This window comes from Hypanus sabinus, chromosome 18 (assembly GCF_030144855.1).
Source record: "Hypanus sabinus isolate sHypSab1 chromosome 18, sHypSab1.hap1, whole genome shotgun sequence".
Lineage (NCBI taxonomy): Eukaryota > Metazoa > Chordata > Chondrichthyes > Myliobatiformes > Dasyatidae > Hypanus > Hypanus sabinus.
This window is the reverse complement of record NC_082723.1, coordinates 40,157,397-40,174,803: the sequence shown is the minus strand read 5'-3', so window position 1 is coordinate 40,174,803 and position 17,407 is coordinate 40,157,397. Positions and strand designations below refer to the sequence as shown.

At 44.8% G+C, this 17,407-nt stretch overlaps 1 protein-coding gene across 3 annotated transcripts in view; it reads left to right on the top strand.

Annotated features, from left to right (window-relative positions):
* col5a1 (procollagen, type V, alpha 1) overlaps positions 1-17,407 on the top strand; it is a 352,300-nt gene that overhangs the window by 314,940 nt on the left and 19,953 nt on the right. For all 3 annotated transcript variants that reach the window (XM_059994251.1, XM_059994250.1, XM_059994249.1), the window contains 14 exons: positions 1,401-1,454; positions 1,561-1,614; positions 3,695-3,748; positions 4,338-4,391; positions 6,775-6,882; positions 10,693-10,746; positions 10,898-10,951; positions 11,597-11,650; positions 11,816-11,869; positions 15,043-15,150; positions 15,255-15,308; positions 15,398-15,451; positions 16,371-16,478; positions 17,061-17,114. In XM_059994251.1, coding sequence (XP_059850234.1) covers positions 1,401-1,454; positions 1,561-1,614; positions 3,695-3,748; positions 4,338-4,391; positions 6,775-6,882; positions 10,693-10,746; positions 10,898-10,951; positions 11,597-11,650; positions 11,816-11,869; positions 15,043-15,150; positions 15,255-15,308; positions 15,398-15,451; positions 16,371-16,478; positions 17,061-17,114 — 918 coding nt within the window. The remainder of the gene's footprint in view (positions 1-1,400; positions 1,455-1,560; positions 1,615-3,694; positions 3,749-4,337; positions 4,392-6,774; positions 6,883-10,692; positions 10,747-10,897; positions 10,952-11,596; positions 11,651-11,815; positions 11,870-15,042; positions 15,151-15,254; positions 15,309-15,397; positions 15,452-16,370; positions 16,479-17,060; positions 17,115-17,407) is intronic.

The following is a 17,407-nucleotide window of genomic DNA, read 5'->3' as shown; positions in this document are numbered from 1 at the left end:
CCCCAATCCCTATGACAAGGTTGCTGTTCTCTTGGAGAATAGTTCTTCCAGAAGATACTTGACGATGCCTTTCACAGGAGACTGTTGGCTGGAGCTGAATGTCATCAAATTGAAGCCAAATTATTGACTTGGTTGGGAAATTAGCAGCAGTAAAAGGCAGCTCTTCAACTTGGCAGTAACCCAAAGTGCCTCAAAAGAATCTTATGTTGTAACTCCAATCAACCACAATCATTATAAATGGCGTGGGTCATAGAATTGAAAGGTAAATATACAGGATTGTCTGTAAGGCAAAGCGAGTCAGCATTCTAAGCATTGAAATGTTAAGTTGCTGAAAATGTTCACAGATTATACAAATACTTAATTGGTTTCCAATGTAGACAAAAAGTTAGCATTGCAGTTCAAAGAGGCTTGAAAGTCCATTTCTATTGATCAGTAATTATGAAGAAAAATGGAAAGCTGACCTCTCTATCCGGAGAACAAGCATACAAGAGAGAAGAAGTTGCGCTACATTGAAGCAACCTCTTGAAGTACCTGTGCTGTTCTATACACTGCGTCTCAGCTTGGAGAGGGTCCATCGTAGATTAGCGGAATGGTACACAGCTTTCAGGAGCTAACTTAAAAGGAAGCATCATAGAAACTCCATTTGTTTGATAAGAATTCAAAAAATATCGTAGAGACTTCATTGAAGTATTGGAAGGTGTTTAAAGGGGAACTGGTGTGGTGATGCAATACATTGGGGGGGGGGGGAGATGTCACTAATCAAATAGAGGGTGACCAAGCTTCCTTCATGGAGGGACTGAGGGGAAGTACTGTGAGGGAGGGGTTGGTGAACACTCATATTATTGGAGCCACTGAAAGGCTCAGCCTTTATTCATTTGCTATCCCAATGGTTCCTCACCACCTCCACACCCACCTACTCCTACTCATCTCAACACCCCATACACCTACACCCTACCCCCACCCACCTACTCCCTGCTGTCATCCTCTATCCCAACCTCCTCATCCCCACCCATATATTTGTTAGCCTCATTCCCTACCTACATACCCAGGTCGCCAACCTGCATGCGTATTCCTCATTCTCAGTTGCACCCTCCCCACCACTAAACCTCACCACCCCACCCACCTACTCTTCATCCTCATCCCCTGTCTCCACTTGCATTATCACTCCACCCACTGACTCTTCACCCTCATCACCCCCACCCCCACCAACCTCACAGTCCCACCTGCCTGCTCCTCCCCCTCGTCTCCTGCCTCCCCCCTGCCCCCAGACACCTCAGTGTCCCACCCACCTGCTCCTCGCCACCCTGTCCTGGAGAGGACACACTGGGATGTGGGACTGAGCCTTGTTTGCTTGTGGCATTGTTGAGGTAATAACCCTGACACATTCAATTCCATTGCAGGGGTTACCTGGCCCTCAGGGTGAGAAAGGTGAAACCGGAGATGTTGGACCAATGGTGAGTGATTACACCTTTATGATCTCTGAGGCTTTTTTAACTATAAAATTGGTTCAAAACATGTGATGGTCCTGTGACTGACTTGTCCAATATTTTCTGTTGCCAGGGTCCTCCTGGCCCACCAGGACCCAGGGGTCCACCTGGCTCTCCAGGGGCAGATGTAAGTAGTCTTCTTTATATCCTTCATACTTGATATCCGCCACAGTAACTTTGAAACTAAATCCACTCAGTCTGCATCTCTTCCTTTCCTCTGCATACACCGATTCTTCAGTTTAATTATACTTCCGCAGAAATAGGTTATTGAAATAGATGGAGTCTCTCCTTGGCTCAAGGCTTCACTACACCAGACTGGAAGCCAGTGAACATCGGTTGGAGCTTTTACAATGGAACATGCCAAGAAACCCACCCTCAAACCTACCTGCTGTTAAGTCTTCCTAGATTTTTTTCCTAAATAATTTGCACATCTATAAAACAGACAAACAGACCCAACATTACCCGTCAGAGAGGCTGGATTGTTGGGACATTGTCTGTGAAGTCCCATTGTCTACTCCATACCGCACCCTTCCAAAGAAATTTGCCAGGACACTGAAGAAGGAGCTTGCTCTGTATTAATCAATATTCTACCTGTTTTGTGCATAATTGGTGGAATAACATTGCTTGGTATGTTTTTACCTTTCTTTTTTCTTGTTCCCAGCACTGATTCTCCCTGGACTATCTATTTCCTGATGTTAAAGCCATTCAGAATCAGAATCAGGTTTATTATCACCAGCATGTGTCGTCAAATTTGTTAACTTAGCAGCAGCAGTTCAATGCAATACGTCATATAGAAAAACAAAAATAATAGTAATAAATAATTCAATTACAGTACACTTATAATGAATAAATTTTGAAAATCATGGAAAAACAGAATTAATATATACTTGAAAAGTGAAGTAGTGTTCATGGGCTCAACATCCATTTAGGAATTAGATGTCAGAGGGGAAGAAGCTGTTCCTGAATCACTGAGTGTGTGCCTTCAGGCTTCTGTACCTCCTTCCTGACGGTAACAGTGAGAAGAGGGCATGCCCTGGGTGCTGGAGGTTCTTCATAATAAGCGCTGGTTTTCTGAGACACCGCTCCCTGAAGATGTCCTGGGTGCTTTGTAGGCTGGTACCCAAGATGGAGCTGACTAAATTTACAACTTTCTGCAGCTTCTTTCAGTCCTGTGCAGTAGCACCCACCCTCCCCCCCCCCCCCGCCACCCCACCATACAGGACAGCGATGCAACCTGTCAGAATGCCCTCCACGGTACATCTATAGAAGTTTCAAACTCCTAATGAAGTATAGCCACTGTCTTGCCTTCTTTATAACTGCATCAATATGTTGGGACCAGATTAGGTCCTCAAAGATCTTGACACCCAGGATTCTTCTGTAATTAGTGGAATAACATTACTTGTTGTTTTTTATCTCTTTTATGCCTTGTTCCCAGCACTGATTCTCCCTGGACTATCTTGATGCTAAAAACTATTCAGTGCCTCATGTGGGATTGTACAATGAACGACAGTGGGATTTTATTAACAAGCACAGCCTCATTGTACACTCAAGTCCTCTTTCCTCTGACATCTACCAACAACTGGCACTGAGGTCAGTTGTAGTGTTGTCACTGCCCAGTTGGCATCAATCTATTGAGATAGACTAAGAAACCAAAAGGGCTCTTGCTTGGATCAAACTGGATGACGTACTTAGCTTTTGAGTTATTGGGAAAATAGAGAGAGGAAGGCAGTCTATAAAATCAGAAGGGACTTCCCAAAGTACCGATATACTGCAGATTCACAACTACTGACCTGAATCCAAGCACTTAGTATTTGCAGCAGTGAAGAACATTAGTAGCAGCTCTCAATGTTGCTATGCTGCCATTGTACTCAGTTGAATGAAGGTTGCACAAGCCTGCTTTGAAATGGGGAGAGAGTAGGACCTGGGTGTATATTGACATCATAAACATATAAACACAAGATGCCTGATGAGGCAGCCCTTTCCCGATGAAGCACAACCAGAACATTGTTCAGTTCTGACAAAGGGTCTTGGCCCAAAGCGTCGACTCTTTATTCCTGTCCATAGATGCTGCCTGATCTGCTGAGCTCCTCCAGCGTTTTGAATGTGTTGCTCTGTTTATTGACATGAATGCCAAGTTTTACAATGAGCCCAGTCCTCAGCCCCCTTCCTAGTCTACTTTAACCTCCAATGTGCTTTTCCAATTTCAGGGTCCACAAGGTCCCTCGGGGGGAATCGGTAATCCAGGACCTGTGGGAGAGAAGGTAACTTTTTCAATCTGGTTTTGCTTTGCATTAGCATCCAAAAATTGCTTGAAGTCTGTCTCTCTCAGTGGAGCATGTGAAATTATGTTTCCCATTAATCTTTTACCGTAAGTCATTGGGACTGGGACACTAGACTGCACACTGTTTTTGATAATTATTGAGACTACAACTGTTACTGTTAACTGTGGGGATGGAACACTTGAGAACCACTCGCACTGGCATGCTATACTATGATTCAAGTCTCAACATAGTCTAATGTCATTTCCAGTAAAGGAGAATGAAATAATTGTTACTCCGGATCCAACACGGCACAAAAAAACACAATAAGATAAGGAACACAATAATAATTTTTTAAAAACACAATAAATATACATAGGCACAATAGCTCATATACATAGTTTGATTGTATGTCCATAAAGTGATGCTAATACTGGACTATTATCTCTTGTTAACTATTGACAATGGCCCACTTATTGTGAATGCAGTGTTACTGCTAATGTTGCATCTTTGATATTGGTTTGCACATTTTTGTAGGTTTTGTTTGAACATAGCGACTTTAACTAACAGGTGTCTCTGCTTCTCCCTACAGGGCGATTCTGGTGAACCAGGTGCCCCAGGACCTATGGGATATATAGGTCTGCCAGTAAGTGTTTTTCCCTTTAATGAGTTAGATGTTGTGTGGACAACCATTTCAACCACTGAAACCAGTTCACAATGCATTTAACTTGACTTATTATTGTCACACGTACCAAGATATGTCGATAAGTTTGTCTTGCATTCTATTTACACAGATTAAATCATTACACAGTGCACTGAGGTAGAACATAGTAAAGCAGTAACAATGCAGAATAAAGTGTAAAAGTTACAGAAAAAGTGCAGTGCAGGTAAGCAATACAGTGCAAGGTTATTGTAGTGTTCTCGCACAGGTGTAAAAGAACTCTGAACTAAACACCAAGCATAAACCAATCAATGAGGCGGTCCCAGTAAGATTAACCATTTACTGTTCATTCTTCCACATTAACGTATGGTGAAAACTGTTGATAAAACAATACAAAATATATACAGTATTTGTTTCCTTCTTGACATCACATTTACATCATAAATACTTGCAAAAGTAAAACTACAACAACTATATTACATTAAAGTGCAACATACAGTCAGAATCTACCTACGCCATCGACTGGCTTTAAATACACTTCAACACAAACTATCCACAACTCTTTAAATAACAAAAAACATAGACTTTATCAACCATCATTACTTTTAACAGAATCAGCGTTAACATTTTTAATTCAACATATCGATTATCTCATGAACTTACGGCGTTGCTTCACTGATGTTTCTAGTGCGTAGAAAGAAAACTTCTCTCGCGCTGATCCTGCACACACAAGCCCCCTCCTTCCCGTTTCTCCAAACCGGTATTTTCCCACAAGACGCGGTGAAACCGGGTGTGACGTCATCGCATGCTGCGATATATCACAGACAACGGATTTACTTTAAACAATCTTAACTTTAACTACCAAACAATAACAAATGAATTAATACAGTGAAAATATAATAAACTAAACAAATGCCTTAAAGGCAACACAGTTGTAGTGAGATTAATTATGAGACCAGGAGGCCATCTTATCATATAAGAAATCCATTCAACAGTGGGCTGTTTTACTGAGGCAGTGAGAAATACAGGCAGCCATTGGGGGAGGCGGCTGGTTCCTGTGATGTGCTGAGCTACAATATGTCCACAACTTTCTGCAGTTACATACAGAGCAATTGCCATACCAAGCCGTTATGCTCCGGTCAGAATGCCTTCTTATGGTGCATTGATAAAAATTGGTAAGAGTTGACAGGGCCCCTTGAAAAAGTAGAGGCTTTGGAGAGCTTCCTTGCCCATGACATCCATGTGGTTGGACCAGGGAGGGTATTAGTGATATTCGCACCGAGGAACTTGAAGCTCTTGACCCTCTCCACCTCAACGCTATAGATGTGGAGGGTAGTGTGTGCATTGTCTCGCTTCATGAAGTCAACGACCAACTCTTTTGTTGACATTGAGGGAGAGAATGTTGTCACTAAACTCTAACTCCTTCCTGTACTCTGAGTCATCATGATTTGAGATGCAGCCCACTACAGAGGTACCTTCTGCAAACTCGTAGTCGGAGTTGGAACAGATTCTGGCCTCACAGTCACAAGCGGACAGGAAATAGAGCAAACTTCTCCCATGAATGCTGATATCTACGTACGTTGAAAAGTTTTGGCTGCACTTTTGACATGCCAAGTGGGACCCCAGTGTGGTCAAAGTGAAGTCAGGGTATTGTGGTTGATGAGCATGTGTTGTGCAGGGTCTGAAGCCAGCTCAGTCCCTGGGCTTACGATGGTGGAACGTGGTAACGATGTCCATAACAGATGAAAGTATGACCAACAGAGTCACCTTGAAAGTGACTGGAGGAAGTCCTACAAATCTCTAACCCCGAACGTCCCGGGTGTACATCGCAACCAGTGAGTTATCCTCGGAGTGGTGGTCACTGTTGCAATTTGGGAGCCCATCCCTTTGAATAGTGGCTCTGTGTTCCTTTGCATCCACCTGGGAAGGTTGGTGAAGTCTTATTTTTATTTCTTATCTGAAAGACAGCATCTTCCCCAGCATGGTACTTGAATGGTACTGTCTCTCGGATGATACAACGCTGAGTCAGTGTTACTTCTCTGTCAGTGGACCCCTCAGTACCGCACTCGGGTGCCAACTTTAGGTGAACTTAAAAGATCTCAAGCTTGCAGTCCAGCTGTCTTGTTCTCTGTAACTAGATTTCTCAGTACTGACCACCTGACCGTGCAGTACACAGTCCGTACTGCCTTGCTGACAGCAGGGTTCCCAGTCGGTAGTGTCTCTCTGACAGTGCTGGATCAGAACTGGCTCTTTGACAGCACACTGCATCATACTGAAGTGTCATTTGTAGATGGGCTTAAAAGAAATCAGGCCCACAGTGTGACAGTCTAGTTCTGTTTGGCTGAAGAGTTCCCTGTCTCACCCTCAGGGACCGAAAGGCGAACGCGGGGAGAAAGGTGAAGCTGGACCATCTGGTGCTGCTGGGCCTCCTGGTCCGAAAGGTCCCCCTGGTGATGACGGTCCTAAGGGCAGCCCTGTGAGTATTTGTACACCTCCGTTCCTACCTCACACCATCTCCTGCTTCTCTTTAGTATCTCTCTTTTTAAACCTGTATCCACCTCCCAGAGCTTTCCTCGAATACTTGACTAATTGTTCATCACTCACGGCCTTCCCTATTATTAACACAAAGTACACTGCAGATGCTAGGGTCAGAGCAACACGTACGACAAGCCGGAGGAGCTCAGCAGGTCGGGCTGCATCCGTGGAAAGGAACAGTCAACGTTTTGGGCCGAGACCCTTCATCAGGACTGAATAGGAAGGGATTGGGGGCCCTATAAAGAAGGTGGGGGGATGGTGGGAAGGAGAAGGCTGGTAGGTACCTGGTGAAAAACCAGTAAGAGGAAAGATCAAGGGGTGGGGGAGAGGAAGCAGGGAGGGGATAGGCAGGAAAGGTGAAGAAGGAGTGTAAGGGGAAAGCACTATGGGTAGTAGAAGGCAGAATCATGAGAGAGGTGATAGGCCGCTGGAGGAGGAGGCAGAGTGAAACTGGGATGAGGAATGGAAGGGGAGTGAATTATCAGAAGTTGGAGAATTCAGTGTTCATGCCAAGGGGCTGGAGGCTACCCAGACGGTATATGAGGTGTTGCTCCTCCAACCTGAGTTTGGCCTCATCATGGCAGTAGAGGAGGCCGTGTATGGACATATCCAAATGGGAATGGGAAGCAGTTGAAGTGGGTGACAAGCGGGAGATCCTGTCTGTTGTAACAGACGGAGTGGAGGTGCTCGACGAAGTGGTCCCCTGATCTGTGTCGGGTCTCACCGATGTAGAGGAGGCTGCACCGGGAGCACAGGATGCAATAGATTACCCCAACAGACTCACAAGTGAAGTTTTGCCTCACCTGGAAGGACTGTTTGGGGCCCTGAATGGTGGTAAGAGAGGAGGTGTAGGGACAGGTGTAACAATTACGCTTGCAGGGATAAGTGCCAGGTGGGAGATCTGTGGGGAGGGACGTGTGGACCAGGGAGTCGTGGAGGGAACAATCCCTGCGAAAAGCAGAGAGGGGTAGAGAGGGAAGATGTCCTTAGTGGTGGGATCCTGTTGAAGGTGGCGGAAGTTGCGGAGGATAATATGCTGGATCCAGAGGCTGGTGGGGTGGTAGGTGAGGACAAGGGGAACATGGTCCCTGTTGTGATGACGGGAGGATGGGGTGAGGACCAAAGTGCGGAAAATGGAGGAGATGCAGGTGAGGGCATCATTGATGACGGCAGAAGGGAAACCACGGTTCTTAAAGAAAGAGGACATTTGAGATGTCCTGGAACGGAAAGCCTCATCCTGGGAGCAGATGCAGTGGAGATGGAGGAACTGGGAATAGGGAATGGCATTTTTGCATTTGACAGGGTAGGAAGAGGTATAGTTGAGGTAGTTATGAGAATCAGTGGGTTTACAGAAGATGTAAATGGACAGTCTGTCTCCATAGATGGAGACCGAGAGATCGTGAAAGGGGAGAGAAGTGTCCGAGATGGACGAAGTGAATTTGAGGGCTGGGTGGAAGTTAGAGGCAAAGTCAATGAAATTGACGACCCCAGCATGGGTGCAGGAAGCAGCACCAATGTAATCATCAATGTAGCAAAGGAAAAGTTGGGGAGCAGTACCAGTATAGATTTGGAGCATAGACTGTTCCACATAACCCACGAAGAGGCAGGCTTAGCTGGGGCCCATGCAAGTGCCCATAGCTACACCCTTGGTCTGAACAAAGTGGGAAGAGCCAAAAGAGAAGTTATTAAGTGTGAGTACCAGTTCCGCCAACCAGAGTGTGGTGGTGTTGGGGAACTGGTGAGGTCTATTGTCAAGAAAGTAGCGGAGGGCTTTGAGGCCTTCTTGATGGGGAATGAAAGTGTATAAGGATTGGACATCCATAGTGAAAATGAAGCAGTCGGGACCAGGGAACTGGAAGTTATTGAAGAGGTGGAGGGCATGGGAGGTATCCTGGATGTAAGTGGGGAGAGACTGAACTATGGGTGACAAAATGGAGTCCAGGTGGGCAGATACAAGTTCGGTGGTGCAGGAACAGGCCAAAACTTTCCTATTATTGACCAGGCTCCGGACTCATTCCCAGTCTCAGGGCACAGGAAGACATTCAGTTGTATTTTTAGAAAGAAATGTCTAATTTAGTTCCGACCTTTCCTCCGTAGCCCTGCAAATGATCCTCTTCAAACACACATCCAGTCACTTTGTGAGAGTTCCAGTGCAATCAGATTTCCCTTCTGTTTCAGGCAGTGTATTCCAGATCACAACAGCTCTCCTGAACTCCAGTTCTTTTGCCAATTATTTCTAATCTGTCATCTCTGTCAGGTTATCAGCACGCTAGCCAGAGGAAAATCTTTCCCTGGTTGCTCTATTAACATCCTTCAAAACTTTGAACAGCATCTGTAGTGTAAGGAAAGCAATCTCTGCTTCTTTTTTCTCACCATATAACTCAGATCCTTCACCCTAGCTTTCTTCCCAGTAAATCTCCTCTGCTCCCTCTGCAAGATCTTGACATCTTTCCTAGAATAAGCGGCCCGGTATTGGATGAGAGAACATATTGCAAAAGTTTTTCTATTCAGGGCCTGTATTTGCACTGTCAAACACCAGAAAGACCACTAATTGTCCAATCAGCTTCACTTTTGTGGATGAGTGAAGATCCACACCAACCCTTTTGTTCTTGTACCTGTTTTTATTCAAGCTCTCCTTGTTGTTTCTCCCAAGTGCATCATTCAACACTTACCCACATTAAGGTGCATCCTCCTTCTGTTTGCCTATTTACACTTCTCCCTTGGAAGAACCTCATTAGCTTCCATTCTGTACGGCTAATTGACTGGGCGTGGAGCCAGCCTGCGCACATACATTTGCCTACAGTCGCCCTATTAGGGAGCTGAGTTTTAAATAATGTTTTTGTTTCTGTATTACAAAGTCCTCCGCTACCCAAGTCCAAGTCATTTATCTAAAATAAGGAATCAAACAGCCTTATATTGTACCATAGGGGATTCTACTGCATGCTTTCCTTCAGAAAAAGACTTCCAATCCTAGCCTCTCTGCTTGCTACCCACCCCCTGCCATTTTCTCTCTCAAATTGCTGCAGTCCATTTAAACCTGTGTACTTCTATTTTCTCTCTAAGTCTGTCTAAAAAGGTTGTTAAAAGCTTTTTGAAGGTCAGTGTATTAAAACACCCACTGCACTTCATTCATCAACCTCACTGTCGCTTCTTCATACTCCTAATTGTGAGTTTCTTATTTTTGTCAGGAACCTTAACAAATTTTCCCCTGGGACTTTTCTGAGATAAGTGTTTTCTTCTGAGCTGTGAGCTTCCTTCCTGGAAAGTTGATGGCCTTGAACTCAGAATCTCTCCTCATCAGAGCATTTCAACTTTCAAGGGCTTAATGATAGCAGTAAAGAGCAGATGTCCTCTTATTATGTTGCTCCCCTCCTCCCTGCACCCATTGTCCCACGTCTCCTTCCCAACTGGATTCTGTGGTCCCTCTTTTGGTCTCCAGTGTCAAATGACTTCAACCCAGTGACTTTACACTCAAGCCCCATTGTGGTCACCCTTTTCCCAGTAGGTTTGTTAGTATTATGAATTAAAACCTAGTTCAAGCCCAACCTGTGTCCAAAGATTTACAATCACTTTCCTTACCCGTCCTTACCATTACCACAAACATAACACCTTCACACGGGCTAATCACGAGAGATAAAACTAAGCAATCTCTCCTGACCTGGATTAAGTTCTGAGCCAGCCAGCCCAACACAAACGTAAATGATGGTTGAGATTGTGCTAATATTCTGTGCCATCTTCCAACCCCCTTTAGGGACCAGTTGGCTTCCCTGGTGACCCTGGCCCTCCTGGTGAAGCTGGACCTCCGGTAAGATGTTCATTTCTGTTTACTCACGTTGGTTCTGTTTAATCCCCACTTGGTAATGAACTAAAGCTTGAAACCCGGCAACATTAACAATAATATAAATCTTGGACTACTTTCCAAAGATCACCATAAACCCTTTAACATTGATTCACAGGGTCAAGACGGACCTGCAGGAGAGAAGGGGGAAGATGGAGAACCTGGACAAACTGTGAGTTAAAACAAAGCAGCAGTAGATGGTTGACAATGAAGAGCTAGATTTGGAGGAGGACTGGAACACCCTTTGGTCCCCTCATGAACCAGTGGTTGGGAACTAAAGTGACAGCCTTCTGCCATCCAATATCTGTTTATTCAGAATGGCTGCTCCCAGTGAGACATCAGTCAGGAGAGCCGTACTTGCTCTCCCACTGCCAGCTTAGCGATGGGTATTGAACTCTAGAACTCTATGGACAGCTGTGAATTTACACAATTCACAGCAGGTCCTGCACAGGACCTGAACGCTTAAAAAGTGCAGCATAAAGCTTTTGTGTGAAAATCTGGCCCAAGTAATTGGGGTGGTAACACCTTGATGGAAGTTACCAGTCTCTAGGAATGGAATGGGGGGGAGGGGGTTGGGTTCAAATTCAGACTTAAATTCCTTTATCATGGCTACATGGAAGCCTACAGTGAAATGTGTTGCTTGTGTTAACACTAGGCAGAGTGTTACAGGACTGTGAGATACAAGGGCTAGGGTGAGATGTTGATGAAGAAATCCAGGTGTCCATGGTACTGGATGTGACGTGGGCAGAAACTGCCCTGAAAGTAGTTGTATGATGCACATTGATTGAGGGTTCCAATGTCATCTGTCTTTTTCTAGGGTTCTCCTGGTCCAACCGGTGAAGTAGGGCCACCCGGTCCTCCAGGAAAGAGGGTGAGTTTGAAACAAAGAATGCCATCTCCATAACAAGCTGTGGCAGTCTTCATTCAGACCTTTAGTGTCAGCTGGGTACAGAGGCCTGCAAATGCAGCAGGAATCATGTGTACCGGTGGTGTCACACTCCAAGCATTTCATTTGTTTCTCTCTGGTGTTTTGAAGGGTCCTCATGGTCCTCCAGGCCCTGAAGGAAGGCAAGGAGAGAAGGGAGCCAAGGTAAGGACAACCCAGGAGCTCAGACATGCTGTTTCGTTTGTGGAACATAAGGAGTTCTGTCTAATGTATCCTGGTTCCTGCCTTATTGCCATCTCCAGCTAATTCCACCACTTCGTTCCATTTCAATCTTCTCGTAGTCAACAACTTTGAGTTGTACATCTGTGTTCCCTTTTCTGCACCTGCTTTCCATGGAAATAATCATCCCTCTACACTCTGCCATTTCCCACTGAACTTGTTTGTCTTCAGGGAACATTCCCTGGTTTCCTCAAACTCAAACTCTTCATCACAGCTTGGACATGGGTGAATTGCTATTGCTTGATCTCCCAGGCTACTGACTCCACCCAAGACCAATGCAGAGCTCTAAACAAGCTCTGATCACAAGACCAAAAAGAGATTTGATAATAAAAGAATGCTGCTGTTATGAATGGAGATCTAGCTCTTTCCCTTGGCCATTCATCCGTCCCCACTGATCTCCCTCCTGCCACTTATTCCTGCAAACATGAAAAGTGGCACACATGCTCCTAAGCTACACCATCGCCACCATTCGTGGCCCTAAATACTCCTTACTGGTGAAGCGGCACTTCACCCGTGAGTGCGTCAGCGTCAAATACAGTATCCGGTACTCCTGGTGTGGTCTCCTGCACATCCAATGCAGGTCGGTGGATCATTTCACGAAGCATCTTCAATTTGTCCATCACAAAAGGCAGAATCTCCCAGTGGTTGCTCATTTCAATTTAACTTCCCATTCCCATTTTGACATATCTGTGCATGGCCTGCTCTATGTCACCATAAGGCCACTCTCAGGCTGGAGGATCGGCATCTCTTATTCTGTCTAGATTGCCTCCAACCTGATGGAATCAACATTGATTTCTCCAACTTCTTGTAATTTCTCTCCCTCCCCCTCTCTCATTATCCATTTAGGTTACTCCTTTTGTTCACCTGTCAATCACCCACATCGGGTTCTCTTCCTTCTTCCCTTTAGTCCATGGTCCACTGTCCTGTCCTATTAAATTCCTCCTCCTTCAACCCTTTACCTCTTCCACCTATCACCACCCAGCTTCTTTTTTCACCCCCTTCCCCCACCCACCCACTTTCCCCCTCACCAGGTCTCGCCTGTCATCAGCCCAGTTGTACTCCTTCCCCACCCTCCCCACCTCACTCTTCTGGCTTCTGCCTCCTTCCTTTCCAGTCCTGAAGAAGGGTCTCTCCCCAAAACATCAACTGTTTATTCCCCTCCACAGACACTGCTTGACAGGCTGAGTTCTTCCAGCCTTTTGTGTGTGTGGCTCTAGATTACCATCATGTGAAGGATCTCTAGAGTTTAAAGTGGATGGAATGTTTGAGGCCTTTCATACCATTGATTTCATGCTGGCAAATGCTGACAGGGACACTGGAAAGAACCAGGTGCATCCATCAGTTCCGTGTCAATATAGAGTAATTGCGGACATGGGGCGGCAGCCTGTATAAGTTTGCTCGGGCTCTGGAATGCCGTAACCTAATCAAAGGTGGTGATGGACCAGCGTATAGGAGGGAGATTGAAAATCTGGCCGAGTGGTGCCACAACAACAACCTCTCACTCAGTGTCAGCAAGACCAAGGAGCTGGTTATTGACTCTAGGAGGAGGAACTCAGAGGTCCTTGAGCCAGTCCTCATCGGAGTTCAGAGGTGGAGAGGGTCAGCAACTTTAAAGTCCTCAGTGTTATTATTTCAGAGGACCTGTCCTGGGCCCAGAACACAAGTGCAATTACGAAGAAAGCACGGCAGCATCTTTACTTCCTTAGGAGTTTGCGAAATTTTGGCATGACGTCCAAAACTTGACTAACTTGTATAGATGTGTAGTGGAGAGTATAGTGACTGGCTGCACCAGTGCTGGTGAAGAGGAAGTTTGCAAATAAGTAGTGGATATGACCCAGTCAATCAGAGGTAAGGTCATCCCCACCATTGATCACTTCCACATGAAGTGCTGTCACAAGAAAGCAGCATCCATTGTCAGGGACCCTCACTACCCAGGTCATGCTCTCTTCTCACTGCAGCCATCAATAAGAAGGTTCAGGAGTCTCAGGACTCACATCACCAGGTTCAGGAACAGTTGTTACCTCTCAACCATCAGGCCCTCGAACCAGAAGGAATGACTTCACTTAACTTCTCCATCATTGATATGTTTCCACAACCTATGGACTCACTGTCAAGGACACTTCAGCTCATGTTCTCTATATTTATTGTTTATTTATTATTATAATTTCTTTCTTTTTGTATTTGTACAGTTTGTTGTCTTTTGCGCACTGGTTGAATGCCTAAGTTGGTGCAGTCTTTCATTGATTCTATTATGGTTATTATTCTATTATGGATTTATTGAGTATGCACACAAGAAAATAAATCCCAAGGTTGTATATGGTGAATTTTATATGTATTTTGATACTAAATATAGTTTGAACTTTGGGACTTAAAGCCACAATTTCCAGTCTTGGAGATGGTGGAGTTACAGACTGACCATAGCCCAGATCCACAAGAACAGCTCACCTCTGTTCTGTGCAGTTACTGGAAATTTAGTAAAACTAACAGCGATGTGGTAGGAGTTTAGTTCCTTCCTACCACATGACATAAAAGTGGGAACCATCTTTCGTTCACTTGTGTTGATACCCTCTGGACGTTCAAACATGTCTTGCAGCAGCACAGAGCTGGAATACAGGGGTGAAGTTAATGCAGCTACTCGGATGAAGGAAATGCATTTGATCACAAACACACACAGTCGGGAGTATTTTTCCTTGCTCCTTGGTTTTTCAGGATGACAACAAACCCAAAGGTTCAGACCCAATTTTGGTGAAGTCTGGTCATTTAGATTTGCAAACTGGCCTAACATTAATTAGCTCCATCTTCATCAGTTAAACTAGAATCCTAAATATATTACTCACTATTTTAGTTTATTTTAAGCAGAGGTCTGTACTAGGGGATAAATATTTTTATGTAGCCCTGTTATGGCCTGGAAGGGTAGAGGAAGTAGGTTCCTCCACAACTTCCAAAAGCAGAAGTAGATTGGTCCAAACAGGGAAAATGGGAATGTTCTGGAGAGAGGGCAGATGGAGGAGGACTAGCGGAATAGGTCTATCTTTGAGATTGAGGTAGATTGCTCTTCAATGACCATGAGCCTTCACGACGTCTCTTATTCTCCTTAGGGAGATGCTGGTGCTGAAGGTCCGCCTGGCAAGACAGGCCCAGTGGGTCCACAGGGATCACCAGGAAAACCCGGATCTGAAGGTTTGCGAGGAATTCCAGGTCCTGTTGTAAGTAAAGAGTCCAAGCTCCAACCTTCGCCCCAGTCACGTTCTTTTACTGCTTCACAACCTTAGAAGTTTTGTTTATCACACTTTTCTTTGATTACATTTAGGGCGAGCAAGGTATGCCCGGTCCTCCTGGGCCAACAGGTCCACCTGGCCCAATGGTTAGTAACCAAAACTGTCACTTTTAGCTTTCTTTCTCCAAAAGCAAATGGGCTGGGTTGCTGCACTGACTTTTCCTCCTGTTTTCCAGGGTCCTCCTGGACTACCAGGCCTCAAGGGCGATCCCGGAATAAAGGGCGAAAAGGTACGTTTATCAATATCTGCCCTCACTGATGCACAGGATCCTACCACTGAACTTATCAAATATCCTCCTTATTTGAGTTCAGTCTTCAGTGCCCACATTAATACCAATATTCTGCACGGAAGATCATCATCTATAACTCAAAACTCTGCTGAAACTAATATTCTCTGTATTAAAGACCACACTTCATCACTGTATATTCTGATACAGTGGACTAGGCCTCTTTACCTCGGTATGTGCTATCTACAGTAAATCCTGTTTACCAGAGCGAGTCTTGTTTTATAGGTCCTATGCCTTCTCCTAGGTGTGTGTTTTGCACAATAGATGCTATCATGTGAGTGGAAGTCCTCACTGCCAGTTTAAGCCCCATCCTGGGTGTCCCCTAAGCATTAACAACTGCGTTATGGATCCTGGCTTAGCCTCTCTCCGGAAACATGGCTGCCAGCTGACTTTCTCAATGTTCTGGTCTCTGTGACCACAATGTACTAATTAGACTGCACTTTTAGCACGGAGGTAGTATCACAAAGCTCTTTAAAGGAGTGTTATCTGGCCAAGAATATAAGGAACTGGCAAGAAAGCTGATTTTAAGGTGGGTAATGGAAAAAGAGAGGTGGGGGTAGTGGCATTTGAGATAGAGATAGTGGAATTGCAAGGTTTAGTGCCATCAGTGGTGGCAGGATTAAAAATAAGAATATGGAAGAGACTAATCAGAAGGAGTGGAGGAAATTATGAAATAATGGAGTAAATTGAAAGTCTGGATGAAAATTTACAAATCAAAACACTTGTGCACCAAACTCCACTGAAGATGGGCAAGAAACTCCTTCCTAACAAAGTGACTATCTTGGAGACTGTAAATGTAGCAGCTTGAAACCTGGCTGTTTGTCTGTGCAAGTATGCAGTGACTGTATGGTTTGTGTTCCAGGGTCACCCAGGTTTGATCGGACTGATTGGGCCTCCAGGAGAACAGGGGGAGAAAGGTGACCGGGGTCTGCCAGGCCCTCAGGGATCCGTAGGTCCAAAAGGAGATTCGGTAAGTGCTGAGTGATCTCGAGTTTTCTGACCACGGCTTCCCTAATCAAAGAAATCTCTCACTCGAGGCTTTAAGTGAATGGATTTGGGTGCATCCAGCCAGTGAACATCACCATCCTCACCGTGGGTCCAGTAAACAATGGCAGGAGCATTACTTTGTCTGATTTGGTTTTGGCATGTACAAATTACAGGCATTTACCACCTGAGTAATCAGTGGCAGATTGGAGTCCATGAGACAAACTCCTCCCATGCTGCTGTTTTGTAATATTTTTCTACGACTCAAGCAGATGAGATGGTTGATAAACAGGGTAGGTGTTGTGATTAAAGGAAAATTTAGCCCTAGACCATATAAAAATAGCAAGAGCACAAATAAACCAATTGCATTTTTACAGCACACCAATAATTTTACTATATTTGTAGATTTTTTTTAACTAAATGCTAATGTTCAAATTCCCCTCAGGGGCATTGGACTTGATTCTGTGGGCTGTTAGTCCAATCCTCTAGATCATTCAAGGAAGGTCCTCACCACTGGTTTATTCTACCCTGTGGTAATTTACAAATTATGTTTATAAATCTCTTTCAGGGTGTCCAAGGACAGTCTGGGCCTATCGGTCCTCCAGGCCCCCCTGGATTAACTGTAAGTATAAAGGAATCTAACAGGACTCCAACAAATTATTCAGAATGTTGATAAAAGTATTTGCTGAATGTAACATATCTCTGCTCACCAGCTGAATGATTAATTTCCCTCAATACCAAGCTTTACTGCAGGCTTGGAAATGTTAGCTGTTTTAAAAATAAAAATAAGTGTGTTGGGAGAGATATTATCTGGAAAGTTAACATTAGGAGCCATCTTACAAGCTCTTTGGTGTGCATCTTTAATGAACTATGCCCTGGTTCCTGATAAGAGTGTCAAATTGAACTCTTTACCAG